Source organism: Budorcas taxicolor, chromosome 1, assembly GCF_023091745.1.
Source record: "Budorcas taxicolor isolate Tak-1 chromosome 1, Takin1.1, whole genome shotgun sequence".
Classification (NCBI taxonomy): Eukaryota; Metazoa; Chordata; class Mammalia; order Artiodactyla; family Bovidae; genus Budorcas; species Budorcas taxicolor.
Genome location: NC_068910.1, coordinates 10,898,769 through 10,918,807, shown reverse-complemented (window position 1 = coordinate 10,918,807; position 20,039 = coordinate 10,898,769). Strand labels below are relative to the sequence as shown.

Here is a 20,039-nt window from a genome sequence, read left to right as displayed (position 1 = left end):
AGATGCTTGCTCCTTAGAAGAAAAGCTATAACCAACCTAGACAGCATATTAAAAAGCAGAGACATTACTTTGCCAGCAAAGGTCCATCTAGTCAAAGCTTTGGTTTTTCCAGCAGTCATGTATGAATGTGAGAGCAGGACTATAAAGAAAGCTGAGTGCTGAAGAATTGATGCTTTTGAACTGTGATGTTAGAGAAGACTTTTGAGAATCCCTTGGACTGCAAGGAGATCCAACCAGTCCATTCTAAAGGAAATCAGTCCTGAATATTCACTGGAAGGACTGATGCTGAAGCTAAAGCTCCAATACTTTGGCCACCTGAAGCGAAGAACTGACTCATTTAAAAAGACCCCAATACTGGGAAAGATTGAAGGCATGAGAAGAAGGGGACAACAGAGGATGAGATGGTTGGATGGCGTCATCAACTCAAAAGACATGAGTTTGAGCAAGCTCCAGGAGTTGGTGATGGACAGGGAAGCCTGGGGTGCTGCTACAGTCCATGGGATCTCAAGAGAGTCGGACATGACTGAGTGACAGAACTGAACTATTGTATCTATGTTACATTTCCTGAGCATCATAATTATTGTGATTATGTTAGAGAATGTACTTTTTCTTAAGATATAATATATATCCTAAAATATTTACAGTTCCTGGATTCTGGTATCCCCAACCTTTATATTTTGTATTCCCAGGCATCAGAGTACAGAATGCTTTACTGCAGTGATTATTTTGTGTTATTCCTGTATTTCTTCCTTTTTTTCTTTCACTATTCCAACTTCTTGTTGTTGTTGTTGTTCAGTCAGCAATTCCTGTCCAACTCTCTGTGATGCCATGGACCGCAGAACTCCAGGCCTGCCTGTCCCTCATCATCTCCCGGAGTTTCCCAAAGTTCATGGTCACTGGATTGGTGATGCCATCCAACCATCTTATCCTCTGTTGCTCTCTTCTCCTTCTGCCTTCAGTCTTTTTCAGCATCAGGGCCTTTTCCAAATATGTGTCTAAAATTCCCTATATTAAATTCTATTTTAGAAAATGACTCACAAGTTTCTCTTTTCCTGACTAAATCCTAACTTACCAGAAGGATACTCCAATGCTAGCTCGACCTCTGGTCAAAAACATCATTTCTTGTCCCCAAAGCTATCATAGTTAAACAGTATCTTTAAAATGATGTTTAACTTTTTAAAGTAAAATCACAATCCTATAATAATACATATTACTTTTTAAAATGAGGCATTAAAAATAAACAATTTTTAAAAATCACCCACAATTTGAATATGCAAAAGCAATTGATATTAACATTTTGATATAATTACATCTTGATTCTCTTTTATTCACCAATTGCTTTTGTTTCATAATTTGTGACCAAACTATATATCCATTATATACACTATCATTTTATCCTTAAGGTATGCCTTTAAGTGTGCATGCATGCTAAGTCACTTCAATCATGTCCAACTCTGTGTGACCCTATGGACTGTAGCCCACCAGGCTACTCTGTCCATCGGATTCTCCAGGTAAGAATACTGGAATGAGTTGTTGCCATTTCCACAGTTTCTTTCAATTTCAACTTGCAAAAAAGGAAAGATTTTAAAAGTCTCCCTCACTTTTCATACACAGAAACAAAATGACAGGTTTATCACTAACTCCTATCCTATCAAAGACTATTCTCAAAATAACACATCATTTTGTAAAATATACTGCATGTATAATTGTCTCTATGAAATTCATAACAACTCAGGTTACCTTTCCAGTATACAGGAAAAGAAATTAAAGTTGTCAGTATTTTAAGATAAAATTATATCCTCAGAATTATATATGATAAAGTATATTTTTGCAGGAAAACAACAATAGTGTATTTTATACTATGAATCAAAAGGAAAAAAGTCTTCCTCTGCAGCCAACAAAAATTATAAATAAGTTTAGCAAAGCCAACTACTCACCCCCTATTACTGACAATTGCTTTTTTCAAATGAATGTAATTTGCAGGAAAGATCCCCTATAAAAGAGATAAGATCTCCTATTAGAAAAAGTAATTTGTGATTAACATCTCATTTAGACTGAAATAACAGTCAGATTTCAGCATGGAAATACTCTATCAACAAAACAGTAGATCTCTTCAGGTAGCAGCCACTTTACATATTAATTAAGAATACAAAGTTGCACAAACTATATTTAACAGGAATTTCATTGTCATTCACAATCAGAGTCTATTCACAAGGGGGAAAAACTAGTGTTAAACAACCACAAAAACTTTCTTTTTTTAAGTTTTAGAAATATTCCATGAAATCACACTTAAGATAGTATAGACTTATGCACAGAGCTTGGCATGTATCTACAAAACCAACATTATCATCTAACCAACAACTTACAGCTTATCCAGCTCTGAGTTAGAGAATGAATTCTCACACTCTGGTAACATTTGTATTTACAAAGAATAAATCAATTTGAGAGCGTCTATAAATGTTTCTTCTTTTACTCTTTGCAAATGGTTTCCACTTTGGTGTCTGCCATAATCTGATTTCAATTCTTAAAAGGATTTTTTTTAATGTATTGTTTTAAAATCAATTACATTTTCCAATCAATGTTTCACTCCTTTTCCTGATGTATAAAACTTCCTTCAAACTAAAACACAAATGGTCTGTTTTTTTTTTTAATACTCTTTGGCCCACACCACTGTCAGTAATAAACTCAATCTATACCACATAAGCCCATCAGCAGCTAGAGTATAGTAATGCATTTTACAGTTTTCAGTGTACAGCTCTTTCAGCTCCTTGGTTATATTTATTTCTAAATATTTGATTGTTTTGACACTATCATGAATGGGATTGTTTCATACTGGTAGTATTTTGTTGAGAGTTTAGCATCTATATTCATCAGTGATAATGATCTGTAGTTTTCTTTTCCTACAGTGTCCTTTTCTGACTCTGATATCAGAGTAACGCTAGCCTCGTGAAACAAATCTGGAAGTGTTCCCTCCTCTTCAGTTTTTGGAATAGCTTTCATGAAGGACTGGTGTTAATTCTTTAAAGTTTAGTAATATTCACCAGTGAAGTCATCTGGGCTTGAACATTTCTTTGCTGGGAGGTTTTTAATAATTACTGATTCAATTTCCTTACTGATTATTGGACTATTCAGATTTTCTATTTTTCCTGATTCATTTTGGATAGGTTTTAAGTTTCTAGGAGTTTATCCATTTCTTATAGACTGTTCAATCTGTTAGCATACAATTGTCATAGCATTTATAATCCTTTGTATTTCTGTGGTATCATTTTTAATGTCTGCTCTTTCATTTCTCCTTGTCTTTTTTTCCCCTCAATTAATTTTATCTTTAAAAAGAAACAGCTTTTAGTTTCATTGACCTTTTCCCGTGTTTTCTGGTATCTTTTTCATTTATTTCCACCCTAATTTTTGTTATTTTCTTGACTCTGCTAAATTTGGGCATAGTTTCTTCTTTTTTCTAGTTTCTTCAGATGTAAAGTAAGATGGTTTACTTAATATCTCTCTTTTTTTCTTACTGTAGGTTTTTATCACTATTAACTTCCCTCTAAACTGCTTTTGCAGTAGCCCATAAGTTTTGGGGTATTGTGTTTCTGTTTTCATTTGTGTCAAGATTTTTTTTTACGTCTTCTTTGGTCCACTGGCTGTTCAGAATGTGTTCTTTAATTTCCACATACACGTGAATTTTCCAGTTTTCTTGCTGTTGTTGATTTCTAGTTTCATACCATTGTGGTCAGGAAAGATGCATGGTGTGATTTCAATCTCTTTAAATTTACTAAAGCCTTGTTGTATGACATAGTCTGAAGAATGTTTGATTTACAATTGAGAAAAACATGTACTTTATTGCTGATATATGAAATATTCTTTATTATGCCTATTAGATATATTTGGTTTAAACTATAGTACAAGTCCAACATTTCCTTGTTGATTTTCTGTCTGGATGACCTATTCAGTGCAGAAAATGGGGTACTGAAGGCCCCTATTATTATTTGGTATCTATTTCACACTTCAAACCTATTACTATTTGCTTAATATATTTGGGGGCTCCATTTCCAGTGTACACATATTTATTACTGTTATATCTTCTTGATATATGCCTCCTTTATCTCAGGGGTTCTTAACCAGGGGCAATTTTACCACCACCACCCCAACCACCTCCCACCCCACCCATCAGCCCCAGGGCCTTTAGGAATGTAGAGGCACAACTTGAGAGGAGACATTAATTAGTGGGAGTCATATATATTGCTAAGCTTTTCATAATATATAAAATAACAAGGATTTATCTAGCCCAAAATGTCAACTCTGACAAAAATGAGACGCCCCGGCTATGAGGAATTAAAAGTTTGAAGGTACTGTCTTCTTATAATCACTACTTTAAAAACCAGTAAGTGAGTCTACTGAGAAATTAATGATTACAACTCTGAAAATTTTTAATAAAAATTAATATATGATCATTTTGATATTTTCTATTTAAGAAAAAGCATAATATGTTAAATATTAAGCCACAGAAATTATATAAGAAAAAATAGTAATATTATAGAGAAAAGTAAGTTTTTGCAAATGCGTTACTGGAAAAGAATGCTGCTACATGTATTATAACTGCCAACTAAAATATATTTGGCCTGATCAAATTATTGTTACTTGGTAAGAGAATAAACATATAAATCTAGTTCATAAAATTAGCATGTGGCACTTAACAGTCTTCTTTAAATTCATATTTTAACAAGAACATTATGATCAGAGACGTATCTAATTCAAAATTATTTTAAAGTTTTTCATTTTAGAAATAAAGTCATCTTACTAATCAAAGGGCTAGACAGGAATAGGCCTATAAAAAAGTCAATTTACTTGCTGTCAACTATTTTCAGGAAAAATACTAAAAGTCCTAAATAGGCTTTTTCAAAATAAGCTTTGCAACTATTACCACACACACATTTTGTCCTTTTTAAAAAGTCATTGTAATACTGCTGAGAAAGAGAAGAGTCTGATACAGTTCTGTAAAGGAAAGAATGAGTGTGGCTACTGTAAAAGATTAAAAGATGGAAAGCAAGGATTGCTTTTATATCAAACAAATATACTAGGCCACTTTCTAGATTAGAAAAGGTAACAATAAAATTTTTATTACCTTTACATTTGGCTTCTTTGTTGAAACTCCCCTATACCAACCTAAAACAAAGCATACAAAAGATATTAGAATCATATTGTTGTCGCTTTCTATGAAAAACATGAGTATTTTTAGGATAATTATTTAATGCAAAACTTTCTAGTAAGTTTTAGGTACTTTATGCCTTTATTAAGCATAGTTTACTCCAAAAGAAGCAATCTTACAAAAAAATATAACGTTCCCAATTTTCATCAAAGACACAACATCCTTTCAACTGAAAAAGACAAAAAAAATTAGAAAATACTTCAGAGGACACATATTCAATTCCTTGAAAACTCCCAGATGAAACTATTACAGGATAAGAAAATCCCAAAGTCATATAGTTTTTTGGTGGCAGATATCAAGGGAAATAGATGGGGAAACAGTGGAAACAGTGTCAGACTTTATTTTTTTGGGCTCCAAAATCACTGCAGATGGTGACTGCAGCCATGAAATTAAAAGACGCTTACTCCTTGGAAGAAAAGTTATGACCAACCTAGATAGCATATTCAAAAGCAGAGACATTACTTTGCCGACTAAGGTCCATCTAGTCAAGGCTATGGTTTTTCCAGTGGTCATGTATGGATGTGAGAGTTGGACTGTGAAGAAGGCTGAGTGCTGAAGAATTGATGCTTTTGAACTGTGGTGTTGGAGAAGACTCTTGAGAGTCCCTTGGACTGCAAGGAGATCCAACCAGTCCATTCTGAAGGAGATCAGCCCTGGGATTTCTTTGCAAGGAATGATGCTAAAGCTGAAACTCCAGTACTTTGGCCACCTCATGCGAAGAGTTGACTCACTGGAAAAGACTCTGATGCTGGGAGGGATTGGAGGCAGGAGGAGAAGGGGACGACAGAGGATGCGATGGCTGGATGGCATCACTGACTCGATAGACGTGAGTCTGAGTGAACTCCAGGAGTTGGTGATGGACAGGGAGGCCTGGCATACTGCAATTCATGAGGTCACAAAGAGTTGGACACGACTGAGCGACTGAACTGAACTGAAGGAGAGTACAGCCCTGACTTTCTATCTCCTTGTCTCCCTGAAATCTCCCATGCACTGAACTACACTACTCTCATTCCTTGGCTTTCCAGCCACTAAAGCTGACAGCAACACTTCATTTATTTTCTCTTACCATTCATACACAGTAATAACAGTGAAAGTTTCCATTACACAATAAAAGTAGTTTTCAGAGAAAGGAAATTTTTTTGCCAACTTTCTTCAAATTCAATCTATTATTTTCAGAGTTTTGCTATAGTTCTCTACTTGGGTTTAAGAGGAAACAATTCCAGCGAATAGAAGAGGAGGCCAAGAGTTGTATTTAAAGAAGGAATATAAATAAAAAAGAAAGAGGAGGTTGTTGATAATAACTAATATTAACAGACAGCTTACTATTCCATGCACTGAAATTGAGTTAATTTCATGTGTTAACCTTTAAGACTCACAACAAAGTTAAGAGGAAAAGAATCAACTTTTTCTCCCCTGAACTCATAGCAAACAATAAAAGAAGAAATACCCTTATTTCTGCTTAGTACAATAGCTGAGATCATAAATTTGAATAACTCAATTTATACCTGAAAGTCTCACTATCTTCGTTTTTTTTAAAGTGATAACCTTACCAACAGGACACTTTCAGTTCAGTTCAGTTCAGTTCAGTTCAGTCACTCAGTCATGTCCAACTCTTTGCGACCCCATGAACTGCAGCACGCCAGGCCTCCCTGTCCATCACCAACTCCCGAAGTTCACTCAAACTCACGTCCATCGAGTCAGTGATGCCATCCAGCCATCTTAACCTCTGTCATCCCTTTTTCCTCCTGCCCCCAATCCCTCTCAGCATCAGAGTCTTTTCCAGTGAGTCAACTCTTCGCATGAGGTGGCCACAGTACTAGAGTTTCAGCTTTAGCATCATTCCTTCCAAAGAAATCCCAGGGCTGATCTCCTTCAGAATGGACTGGTTGGATCTCCTTGCAGTCCAAGGGACTCTCAAGAGTCTTCTCCAACACCACAGTTCAAAAGCATCAATTCTTCAGCGCTCAGCTTTCTTCACAATCCAACTCTCACATCCATACATGACCACTGGACACTTTACAGTATCTTAAACAGGACTGCTGCTGCTGCTGCTAAGTCACTTGAGTCTTGTCCAACTCTGCGCAACCCCATAGACGGCAGCTCACCAGGCTCCCCCGTCCCTGGGATTCTCCAGGCAGGAGTACTGGAGTGGGGTGCCATTGCTTTCTCCCTTAAACAGGACAGATAATGATATAAAGGGCTTCCCTGGTCCCGTGGTCCAGCAGGTCCAGTGGTTAAGAATCCAACTGCCAACGCAGGGGACATAGTTCGATCCCTAGTCCAGAAAGATCCCACGTGCTGCAAGGCAACTAAGCCCATGCACCACAACTACTGAGCCAGCACTTGAGAACCTGTGCTCTGCAACAAAAGAAGCCACCGCAGTGAGAAGCCCACACCCCACCACTAGAGAGTAGCCCCGTTCACAACAACTAGAGAAAGCCCGTGTGCAGGAACAAAGACCCAGCGCAGCCAAAAAAAAAAACAAATAAATAAATAAATTGTAAATGGTCATCTTACCTAAAATTTTTAATTTTGTACCAGTAAAGTTAGACAATTCAAATATGTATATCCAAAAATTCTACCTTTAAAATATTACAAATTTAGTCTATAAAAATGCTGTTTTATAAAATATGATTAAAAATTAAGGTAATAAATGAAAAAATTTCTAATTGAGATGCAATGTTAAGTCCTATTTTATACTGAAATTACAGGGATTTTAATTCAGGAGTTACTCAAAGTGTATTCTATTTAAGCAATTATTCCACAAAGGAAATGGAAAAAGTACAGAAAATAGATTTTTAAATAAAATATAACCACATTAAAAAATATATACATATATATATATGACCACATTAGACTGAAAAGCAGGAAGCAAACACTAGATTTTTAGAAAGACAGCTAGGGATTCACTATACTTTCAAAGATAATAAAACTGAGAGAAAGCATTACATATCATTTAAAAGCAATTAATGTACAAAAAAACAGAACTGAGAACACTATACTGTCACAGAAATAGAAAATCAGGACACCAGTGTGTGTATGTGTGCTTACTACCACTAAATAAATGCTCAGCGAGTACTTACCATGTGAATGAAATGAGACAGATGTAAGTGTTTACATTTGTCAGCTTAACTCTGGATGATTACACCTTCCACAACTGGTGTATAAACATACTTGGTGTATAAATTAAAGAGTCAGTTCACGTCTGACTTTAAAAAAAAAAAAGCTTTTAAAAAATGTAACACCTTTAGGTTAGAAAAGCAATCAGTAAGAAAGGAAACACAAATTAAGAGAAAATATTCTGGGTCTTGTGTGTAAATACGTACATTGAAGATTAATTCATCTGAAAGCTACAATTATTTAAACACATAGACAAAAAAAACAGTGGTCACCTGTCCCTGTGCCAGGCGTTTTCACATCTATAGTCTCAAAACACAGCTGAATACCACTTTGTTAAATACGCATCATCATTTAGATTGTGAATTGCCCTTCCCAATGTAAGTAAGGCTATACTATCAAAAAGAGCCAACAGTACCACTACAATTGCTGCTGACAGAGAGGCTACAGAACAGTGTTAGCAGTGTTAACCCAAAAGAATGAAGCCTCTATATAATTCAGGCCATGTGACAGTCAACAATCAGCAGGCCTTTACAAAGATTCCGGGTGCAAACCAATCAAGCTAGATCAAAAGCATCAAATGAAGTCCAACAAAAAGTACCCTTCAATAAGAAGTTTCAAACTTTTTATTCCAAGGCATAACATATTCTTCACTGTCTGACAAAAGGGAAACAAGGCAAATGTGTTCATTCTCACTCCTATCCTAGGGCTAACAGTTGTTCATCCCTGAATTAAGAGACAGGTAGATAACAGGCACAATTTCTATTCCATTCTATATCGTGATTAAAAATAATTTTTAAAAGTTATCACTCATTATGAATGGCAGATCCACAAAGAGGTTCACTTTAGAGAAGGAACCAACTGTAAAGTCAAGTACCAAAACAAAGATCTATAATCTTCTAAAAATACTAACTTTTTCTTTGGTATATCAATAAAAATATTCACAGCCCATCCAACTCTTTTATCCTCTTTCCAATTATATAACTAATAGGCATGGAAGAAAGTATCAACCACTTATATAAAAAAACAGAAATTTAGAGAGAATTCAGCCCCAAAATTGGGGGACATAATTATTCAAAAGGTTAACATTAAAAATCCTCTATTATTTCACTGCAAACTGTTAAAGAATAACCTTGTGTATTACTTGCATACAAAATAATTTAATGCTATTTTAAATCTTTATGTGCAGTAAGTATAAAAGATAATAATTGGCAATAAATAAATGGACATTAAAAATTGAGAAATTTTACTCCCAAATGAGTTATTGCTCCTGTAAGCTTATGGTTCTCCATAAACTTATAAAGAACCATAAACAAGTTTCAATAATACTGCTATTGAATAGGACATTTAAAAAACTCTTTTATAATTCAAATATGTATAAAATACATTTACTAACTTCTGGTTCTAGTACTGACAAAACATTTTGCATTAGACAAATATAAACCTGAAAAAAATACAAGAAACAATTGTGTAAGAGCAATGGAGAGCAACTATCCAAGACAAGGTAATGAGACACTATAATCCTTGAGAAAAGAGAATCACATCAGCTGAGTTTCTCCAAGAGGACATTTCAGCAAAAATCAAAGCCCCATTGAGTTAAGGAAAAAAGGTTGACACTGAGAGCTACTCGATACAATATCCACTCGTGCAATTCCTACAGTGGTAATTCAGGGAAAATTTCTAAGAAGCCCAGCTTTCTGCAGCAGCTGAGAGGCTAAGGAGCTAGGCAGAGTCACATTACCTTTAGGAGACCTATAATAATAATATAGTGACTTTTCAACAGAAATGATGGAAATCAAAAATTAATGAAGTAAATCCTTAAAATGCTAAAAGAGAATATTCATCAACCTAGAATGCTATACCTAGGGAAAATATACCCTTTAAAATGATGACAAATTTAAAAACAGATTCACATAAACAAAAGTTGAATGAATGTGCAGCAAACCTGCACTAAAAAACCATTACTAAAAGGAGTACTTACGGTAAAAAGAAAGTGATCCCAGACGGAATCATGAAAAGAAGAAAGAAACAGCACTGGAAATGGTAAAAATGTGGGCAAACAAATGAATACAGACAGAAAATATATGACAACAGTGGTACAAATGTAATAAGAAGAGTCAATGCAGTTGAATCATTGTAAAGTTCATGCATTGTTGGAAGTGGTATAAGTAAAACTTCAAGGTAGACCCTAGTAAGTCAAGAATGCATGTTTTAAACTCTAGGGTAATCACCAAGTGGGGCTTCCCAGATGGCTCAGCAGTAAAGAATCCACCTGCCAATACAGGAGAGGCAGGTTCAATCCCTGAGTCAGGAAGATCCCCCAGAGAAGGAAATGGCCACCCATCCCAGTATTCTTGCCTGGGAAATCCCATGGACAGAAGAGCATGGGGGGCTACAGCCCATGGGGTTGCAAAAGAGTTGGACATGACTTAGCGACTAAACAATAACAACTTATAGAAAGGGTCCCAAAAGGCTAAGATACAGATCTCTGAGGAACAGTGGGCTGCTGCAAAACATGCTAACCACTACCACAGAGACAAATGCTAGAGGCCATTCACCAGAACCAAGACCACTGCCTGACATAAGGAATACTGCAGGGACCAACTGTCTTCAGAGCAGTTTGCCAGTGGTATAAAATAAAAACAAGAAGAATCAACTCTTTTCTTCAACCTCCAGCCTACTAGTCTCCCTACAATGCCCCTTTATTGGCAGAGTCTAACACAGACTAGCTGTCAACGAAGAAACGTGGTTTCCAGAGCTTCCAGCTCCAGTATCACAAGAAGGGCTAAAAGGGCAGGTTTTGAACTTAGAGGCAATAATAAGTCAGTAACTGACAGAATCAGCATCTTTATTTAGGTCTCTCATCATGCCAAGTTCAGATAAGTGGTAAAAGTCTTCTAATCTTCTGTTTGGAAGGTAAAAGTCTGGCTGCCATGATTTCAAAGGCCAAGTGGAAGGTGAAGGTTAGAAGTTTCCATATTCTGTATTCAGTAGGTATGCTTGACTTAATCCGCCAGTTTTCAATACATAACCTATCTCCTACAAAAATGTGCATGAAGTGTCCCAATACACAGATGCTCTATTTATCTTTCATTTTCTAATAAACCTCAAAACCTCTACCAGATGAACAAGGAGCAGTCATCAAATGAATTGAAGGGAGAAGACTTATATACTTTTATTCTCATTTCCAAAGATGCCTGGTGCTATAAGTTTCTATGCCTCTTAAGGATCTGCTGTGTAAATAAGGGTAGTTCCAAGATACTCCTACTACATGCTTGAGATTCAGGTATGTTGGGTCTGTTAAGTCATAGTTTCCATTCTTCAAAGCCTTGCCAACTTTCTTTGTCCATGTGAGCATATTACATTTAAAAATCCCTGTATTTTGATTTTTGTAGTGTTTCATAACTGATTTTGAATTTTTTTTTGCATATGGTGTGGAAAAGTAGTCCAATTCTCCAAACACCATTTATTAAATAGATTGTCTTTTTCCCCACTATATATTCTTGCCTCTTCTGTCAGAGATTAATTGACAATATAAGTATATGTTTATTTCTGGGCTCTCTATCATGTTCCACTGATCCATGTGTCTGTTTTTGTGCCAGCAGCGTACTGTTTGGATAATTATATCTTCATAGTACAGTTTCAGCCTGGGAGCATGACACCTCCAGATTTGTTCTTTCTCAACATTGCTCTGATTATAAAGGGTCTTTTGGATTCCATGCAAATTTTAGGTTCATCTGTTCTAGTTCTGTGAAAATGCCTTTGATATTTTGATAGGGACTGCACTGAATCCATAGACTATCTTGGGCAGTATGGGCATTTTAATGATACTGATTTGTCCAATCCATGTGCACAGTACATCTTTCCATTTTTTTGCCTTGTTTACCATTTCTTTCATCAGTGTTTTACAGTTTTCATAGTACAGGTCTTTCACTGCCTTGGTGAAATTTATTCCTAGGTATTTACTTTTCTGATCCAATTATAAATGGGACTGTTTCTTAATTTCTCTGACACTTCATTGTTCAAACAGATGAATGCAACAGACCTCTGTAAATTCAGCTTGTATCCAGCAACTTTCCTGAATTCATTCACTGAATTCAATTTTTGAATAACAAGTCACTTACTGAATAACAGTTTTTTGTGAAGTCTTTGGGGTTTTCTATATAAATTGACAGTACCATGTCACCTACAAACAGCAACAGTTTTATTACTTCCTTTTTAATTTGGATTTCTTTTATGTGTGTGTGTGTGTGGCCTTTTTTTTTTTTTTTTTTTTTTGCCTAATTGTTGTGACAAGAACTTCTAACATTATGTTGAATGAAAGTGGTGAGTATCTTTGTCTTATTCCGTTTTTTATAATTTTAAAGTTTACTTAGTTTTGGCTGCACTGGGCCTTCGTTGCTGTGCACGGGCTTTCTTTAGTTGCAGCAAGTGGGAGCTACTTTTCATTGTGATGCACAGGCTTCTCGTTGTGGTAGCTTCTCTTGTTGCAAAGCACAGGCTAAAGGACCAAGGGCTTTAGTAGTTGCAGCATGCAGGCCCAGCAGCTGCAGCATGTGGGCTCTAGAGTACATACTCAGTAGTTGCGGTGCATGGGCTTAGTTGCTCTGTGACGTGTGGAGTCTTCACATACCAGGGACTGAACCCATGTCCCCTACATTGGCAGGCAGATTCTAATCCACTGTGCCACTAACTAAGTTCCTTATCTTATTCCTGATCTTAGAGCAAAAGCCTTCAGATTTTCTCCACTGAGTATAATGTTAGCTGTGGGTTTTAATATATGTGTGGCCTTTATTATGTTGAGGTAGGTTCCCTCTATGCCTACTTTGCTGACAGTGAAAAGTGAAAGTGACAGTCGCTCAGTTGTGTCTGACTCTTAGTAACCCCATGGACTATACAGTCAATGGTGTTCTCCAGGCCATAATACTGGAATGGGTAGCCTTTCCCTTCTCCAGGGGAGTTTCCCAATCCAGGGATCGAACCCACGTCTCCCACATTGCAGGTGGATTCTTTACCAGCTGAACCACAAGGGAAGCCCAAGAATACTGGAGTGGGTAGCCTATCCCTTCTCCAGCAGATCTTCCCGACCCAGGGCAGGCAGATTATTTACCAACTGAGCTATCAGGGACAGTTCTTGTCATAAATAGGTGCTGAACTTGTCTAATGCATTTTCTGCATCTCTTGAGATGATGTGATTTTTATTTTTAAATTTGATAATGTGATATATCTAATTAACTGATTTGCAGATATTGTACCACCCTTGCATCCCTAGGATAAATCCCACTTGATCATGGTGTATGATCCTTTCAACATATTTAGTCTGGTTTGATATTTGGTTTGATAATATTCTGTTGCAGATTTTACATTTACATTCATCAATGATATTAGCCTGTAACTTTGTGTGTGTGTTATCAGGTTGCTATTTGGTTTTGTTATCAGTATGATGGTGGCCTCGTAGCATGAGTTTGAAAGTGTTCCTTCCTCACTAACTTTCTGAACAGTTTGAAAAGGAAAAGTATTAACCATTCTTTAAATGTTTGGTCATGTATGGATGTGAGAGTTGGACTGTGAAGAAAGCTGAGCGCCAAAGAATTGATGCTTTTGAACTGTGGTGTTGGAGAAGACTCTTGAGAGTCTCTTGGACTGCAAGGAGATCCAACCAGTCCATTCTAAAGGAGATCAGCCCTGGGTGTTCTTTGGAAGGAATGATGCTAAAGCTGAAACTCCAGTACTTTGGCCACCTCGTGCGAAGAGTTGACTCATTGGAAAAGACTCTGATGCTGGGAGGGATTGGGGGCAGGAGGAGAAGGGGACGACAGAGGATGAGATGGCTGGATGGCATCACCGACTTAATGGACGTGAGTTTGAGTGAACTCCGGGAGTTGGTGATGGACAGGGAGGCCTGGCGTGCTGCGATTCATGAGGTCGCAAAGAGTCGGACATGACTGAGCGACTGAACTGAACTGACTGAAATGTTTGGTAGAATTAACCTATGAAGCCATCTGATTCTGGACTTCTGTTTGTTAGAAGTTTTTTTATTACTGATTTAATTTTATTACTGGTAATCAGTCTGTTCATATATTCTATTTCTTTCTGATTCAGTCTTGCAAGTTTGTATATTTCCAGGAATTTATCCATTTCTATGCAATCCATTTTATTAGCATATAATTCTTCATAGTAATCACTTATAATATTTGTATTTCTGTGGTGTCCCTTTTTATCCCTGATTTTATTTATTTGGGCCCTCTCTCCCTTTTTCTTGATGAATCTAGCTAAAAGTTTACCAATTTCGTATATATTTTCAAGACTTCCCTGGTGGCCCAGTGGTAAGTAACCTGCCTGCTAAAGCAGAAGATGCAGGTTCGATCCCTAAGTCAGGAAGATCCCCTAGAGAAGGAAATGGCAACCTGCTTCAGTACTCTTGCCTGGGAAACCCCATGAACAGAGGAGCCTGAGAGGCTACAGTAAATGACTTCACGAGAAAGTCAGACACGAGTTAGAGACTAAACAACAACATCATATATTATCAAAGGACCAACTCTTAATTTCATTGATGTTTTATGTTTTTAGGTCTCTATTTCAGTTATTTCCACTCTCATCTTTTATTTCCTTTTTTCTCCAACTTTCGGTTTTACTTGTTCTTCTTCTAGTTTCTTTAATGTGCATTTTGATTATTTGAGATTTTTCTTATATCATCAAGTGGGCCTGTATCACTATGAACTTCCCTCTTAGAACTGTTTTATCTTCATCCCTCTTTGACTTTTCAATGATCCATTGATTGTTTAGTCTCCATATGTTTGTGGGCTTTTTTTTTTTCCAGTTTTCTTCTTGTAGTTAATTTCTAATTTCATACCAGTGAAATCCAAAAAGATGTCTGACATATGCTGGAAAGGGTGTGAAGAAAAGGGAATCCTCCTACACTGTTAATAGGAACGTAAACTGGTACAGCCACTATAGAAAACAGTATGGAGCTTTCTCAAAAAACTAAAAATAGAGTTGCCAAATGATCCAGCAATCCCGGTCTTGGGCATGTATCTGCAGAAACCCATAATTTGAAAAGCTACATGCACCCCTGTGTTTACAGCAGCGCTATTTACAAAAACCAAGATAAGGAAACAACCTAAATGCCCACTGACAGAAGAATGGATAAAGAAGGTGTGGTACATACATACAATGGACTGTTACTGAGCCATAGAAAAGAATGAAATAACGCCATTTGCTGCTACATGGATGGACCTAAAGTTTATCACACTAAGAGAAGTCAGACAGAGAAAGACAAATACCATATGAATATGCGTCCTTTATTAAATATCTCTTTCACTTTGTGACTTGCCTTTTACCTCTCCTTAGTGGTATCTTTTTTCTTTAAATTTCACTTAGTTGTTTTCAGCTGTGCTGGGTCTTCACTGCTGCACAGGCTTTCTCTAGCTGCAACAAATGGAGGATACTCTCCAGCTGTGATGCACGGGCTTCTCACTGCAGTGGCTTCTCTTGTTGCAGAGCTCGGGCTCCAGGGAGCACAGGCTTCAGCAACAGCAGCACATGGGCTCAGTAGGTGTGGTTCCCAGGCTCTAGAGCACAGGCTCAACAGTTGTGGCGGACAGATTAGTGGCTCTGCGGCACGTGGGATATTCCTGGACCAGGGCTCAAACCCATGTCCCCTGCCCTGGCAAGCAGATTCTTTACCACTGAGCCACCAGGGAAGCCCTCCTTAATGATATCTTTTGAACAACAGATCTTCATTTTAATGAAGTACAACTTGTCAATAAAGGGTCTCTGTCTACCCCTAGGCTAGAAGGGATATTCTCCTATGGTTCCTTCAAGGTGTGCAATTGCTCTAAACTGCACATTTATATTGACCATCCATCTGGAATTCAGTTTGTAGTATATGCTGTGAAGTCAGGTTCGAGATTCACTGGTTTCGATACTGATCCAATATCATTTATTGATTAGGTCATCATTCTTCAGTCCAATCAGCCCAGTGTCACCTATTGTAAAGGACATCATTTCCCCACTGCACTGCAATACCACCTTTTTCATATCACTGGAAGATAAACATGATGGTCTATTTCTGGACCCTCTATTCTGTTTCATTATTGTCTTTGCCTCCAAACCACAATGTCTTATTTTATAATAGTCTCATTTTTAGCTCTCAGTGGGAAAGCTTTCAGTATTTCACAACTGAATATGATGTGTGCTGCAGGCTTATAGATATCCTTTATTAGATTAAGAATATTCCCTTATACTCTTATTTTGCTAAGAGTTTTTTTATCATGAAGTCATTTTGATTTAAACTACTATTTTAAGAAAATTATTAAAATGAGTCCTGCACTAGAGCTCCCTTTCCAGAAAAGTACACTACCAAACTTACACAGTTCCAGGGTCATAGTAAGTTGCACTTACTTCCATACCCATCTGAATGGTAAATTATATCAGAGCTGCACTTCCATCTGTACTATCTCCATGCTCACTTAGCAACATTTCCACTCTGTCAAATAATTTGAGGTGGTTTCTAGTCATGCTGAACTGCTATCAACTTTGGAATATCGATTTTGACATCAATTTTGTTTCTGTCAATCCTCTGATTTTGTATCCTCCGTAACTGTATTTTCCCATATATTTTGTTGGCTACAGTGCATAATCTTTTAGAATGTGGTATTTTTCAATAATGGGTAAATATAATAGCAAAAATACACAAAAACATCACAGAAGAAGATAGCCAAATCAAACTTCATTTGAGCATATATACTGCCTTGTTTTAATTATGACTGATCATGTCCAGCCAATCAGACAGAAACATACAAGTGAACTGATTATAATTCAATTCTATTCAAATGCAGATAATTAGGAGTAAAATATTATCTATTTGACTGTAGGAAATTAAAAATAATTACTTGACATAGTATATAAAAAACACGTTCTGACAGCCAACAATAGTTATTTCATTGTTGCTATTAGATTAGAGCCAAAATTAGTCATCAGTTATGCTGAACAGAGATCAGGAATGATTTTATAGCAGTGTATCATAATATGATTAATCATGGCTTCAAAAAGATTGCTTATAACCAGTACTACAAAATAAACATATATAATACTGCCAAAAATGATCACTATTTGTGTCTTATAATTTATAGGTCCATACTTACCCTCACACTTTTCAAGAATCTGGACCGTTTCTCCTATTTCTAAGACCAACCCTTGGGGAACAGATCCTCGAAAGCTGCATATCACTAGAAAACCAAAGATAAACATGTCAATTAGGATTTTTAAATACTGATATAGGGTCTATGTCACTGAAATTAGGCACTAAATTTTCTTAACTATATGCTCTCTCTTTTAATTCATTTTTCAAGTATGTAAGCCCCTGTAAGTCCTTGCAGGCATCTATATACCTAACAATAAGACAGCTTTCCTAAGGTCCAAAGTGTCCAATCTCTGAGCCATATCTTACAGTAAAATTAAAATAAATAGAATTAGCACTTAAGAATTTAACATCATCACATCATCCACTCAACAAAGTCTTTATCGAGATCCTTGCTATTATTTCAATCTCCAGAGCATTCAGCATTCCCGTCTTCTTAACCTTTGCCATTAATTGACAAGAACATTAAAATTATGAACAAGCTTCCATTGTTGGAAACTGGGTGTTTTGTGCATATTCAGAGAACCTATGTAAACTTCCCATTTTAATAACTATCTTCATTCAAGAGTGGCTTTCAAATGATTTTTCAAATTAATGTATAAATAGAAAAGAAACCAATTATATTTGCTAGAAAAGCAAAAGGCTTGAAAAAAAGTAGAGCTTTCTCTCTCTAATCATGGGACTATTTTCAGGCCTATATAGTCTATTTGTAGGAATATCACAAAGAATAAACCTGTTAGTTATAGACGGTTCCACTCTATTCTTCTCTATATGTCAGGTACATCAGATATCACTGGTCACCGCGAGCTTCAAGAATTTGAAGAAGAATAGATACACGTTCATATATAACTAAATCACTTTGCTGTACATCTGAAACTAGCACATGCTTAATCAACTATACTCCAATATAAAATTTTTTTAAAAAATTTTAAGAAAGATAAAATAATTTCTGCCTACAAAGAATTTATCATTTCATTGGTGGTGGTGGGATAAGGAGTGTAAGATGAGAAGGAAAAAATGCACCATCCATATGGTGCTACAAGACCTGTTTGCCCCGAGATCCACTCTCTGTCCTCCTCCCCCGCACTCTTTGCCCCAGGGGAGCCTGTTCTCACAGGGGAGCATCAACAGCCTCCTCCCTGCCCCATGGCTGGTTGGGTAAAGTGGGTGGAGAACACTGCGAGATGCTGGAGGATTGGTGAGATGGGGACGTTTATTCCTGCAGGGCTCTGGGGTGCGGCTGCACCCCTCCAATGAAGGATGTGGATTTCCCAGGTGGCGCAGAGGCAAAGGACCCGCCTGCCAATGCAAGAGATGCAGGAGACTCAGGTTCAATCCCTGGGTCTGGAGGACCCCCTGGAGAAGGACATGGCAATCCACTCCAGTATTCCTGCATGGAGAATCCCATGGACAGAGGAGCCTGGCAGGTCACAGTCCATAGGGTTGTGAAGAGTTGGATATGACTGAAGCTGCTGAGCACACACACAGATGTATAGCCAAGTTAGTGGCATAACCAGAAAGAGAGGATCTGTTCCAAATAATGTGTCAAGAGAAAGCAATTTGACTATATATCCCTAATGGAACATATTCTAAGGATTTTTAAAAAACTTCAAAATAATCTTAGTCTGCCTTCACTAATCATACTGTGGATATAGTGATTAGTAGTGCTACTCTACAACTGTTGTGTGAGTACTGGAGATAATCAAGTAAGTAATTATTTAGGAATTTGCTTTTAAGGTACAGAAAATGCAGATGTAAGATTTATGAAGTAAAGACAATGCAGTAATGCACAGTTCCCGATGAGGCCTACAAACAATGACAAATCTCTAGCACTAAAATTGTCATTTCTAAATATACTATTTCCCACTAAAAGGAACCAGGGCTCCTTGGGAAAAAGCCAAGTTTAGGTCAGAAAATGCTTAACGTAAGCGTGGAATACCTTACCATACTAAAAATCAAGGAAGCTATGATCAATAGCTAAACTACTATGGTCAGGTCAAAAGAACTTTCAGCACCAGGAGAGTTCCACTACTCACTAAAAGGATAGTATGTCAATATATTTACATTCATAACTTAATAAGACTGATGATTCCCCAAAAAGCTTATTGGTCACTTTTCAAAGGTTGCTAGGGAATCCATTTACTACTATGAAAATTCACAAAACAGGGGAAAAAACAGAACAGAAAAAAAAAAAAAAAGAAAACATGCTTTTCTAACACAAACTAGACCTCAGTATACCCACATAGCTGACAAGAAGTTTCTCTATAAAAATACTCTAGACAACAAACAAAGAAGTGATGGCAAAGGTAGAATATCTCTATTTGGTGACTCCCAATAAATGAACGGGTATAGGAAATGATCATTGGTGGCTCTAACATCATGAAAAGAGGAGACAAGAAATTATATAACTACTAAACAAAGTGCCACCTGAAGAAATCATAAAATAAAACTCAAACCTGAATATGATGCTTACAGAAATGTCAACTTAAAGGAAATACTGGGTATAAGGAGCATATTAAATGAATTCACAGAAATATGATTAGCAAGATTCAGATCATGAGACAAAAAAATGCAGTT

General features: G+C 36.8%; 1 protein-coding gene across 1 annotated transcript in view; it reads right to left on the bottom strand.

Moving 5' to 3' along the window:
- DOCK3 (dedicator of cytokinesis 3) overlaps positions 1-20,039 on the bottom strand; it is a 285,077-nt gene that overhangs the window by 244,391 nt on the left and 20,647 nt on the right. The window contains exons 2-4 of the mRNA XM_052637625.1: positions 17,467-17,550; positions 5,120-5,160; positions 1,938-1,993 (exon numbers count right to left, since the gene is read on the bottom strand). Coding sequence (XP_052493585.1) covers positions 1,938-1,993; positions 5,120-5,160; positions 17,467-17,550 — 181 coding nt within the window. The remainder of the gene's footprint in view (positions 1-1,937; positions 1,994-5,119; positions 5,161-17,466; positions 17,551-20,039) is intronic.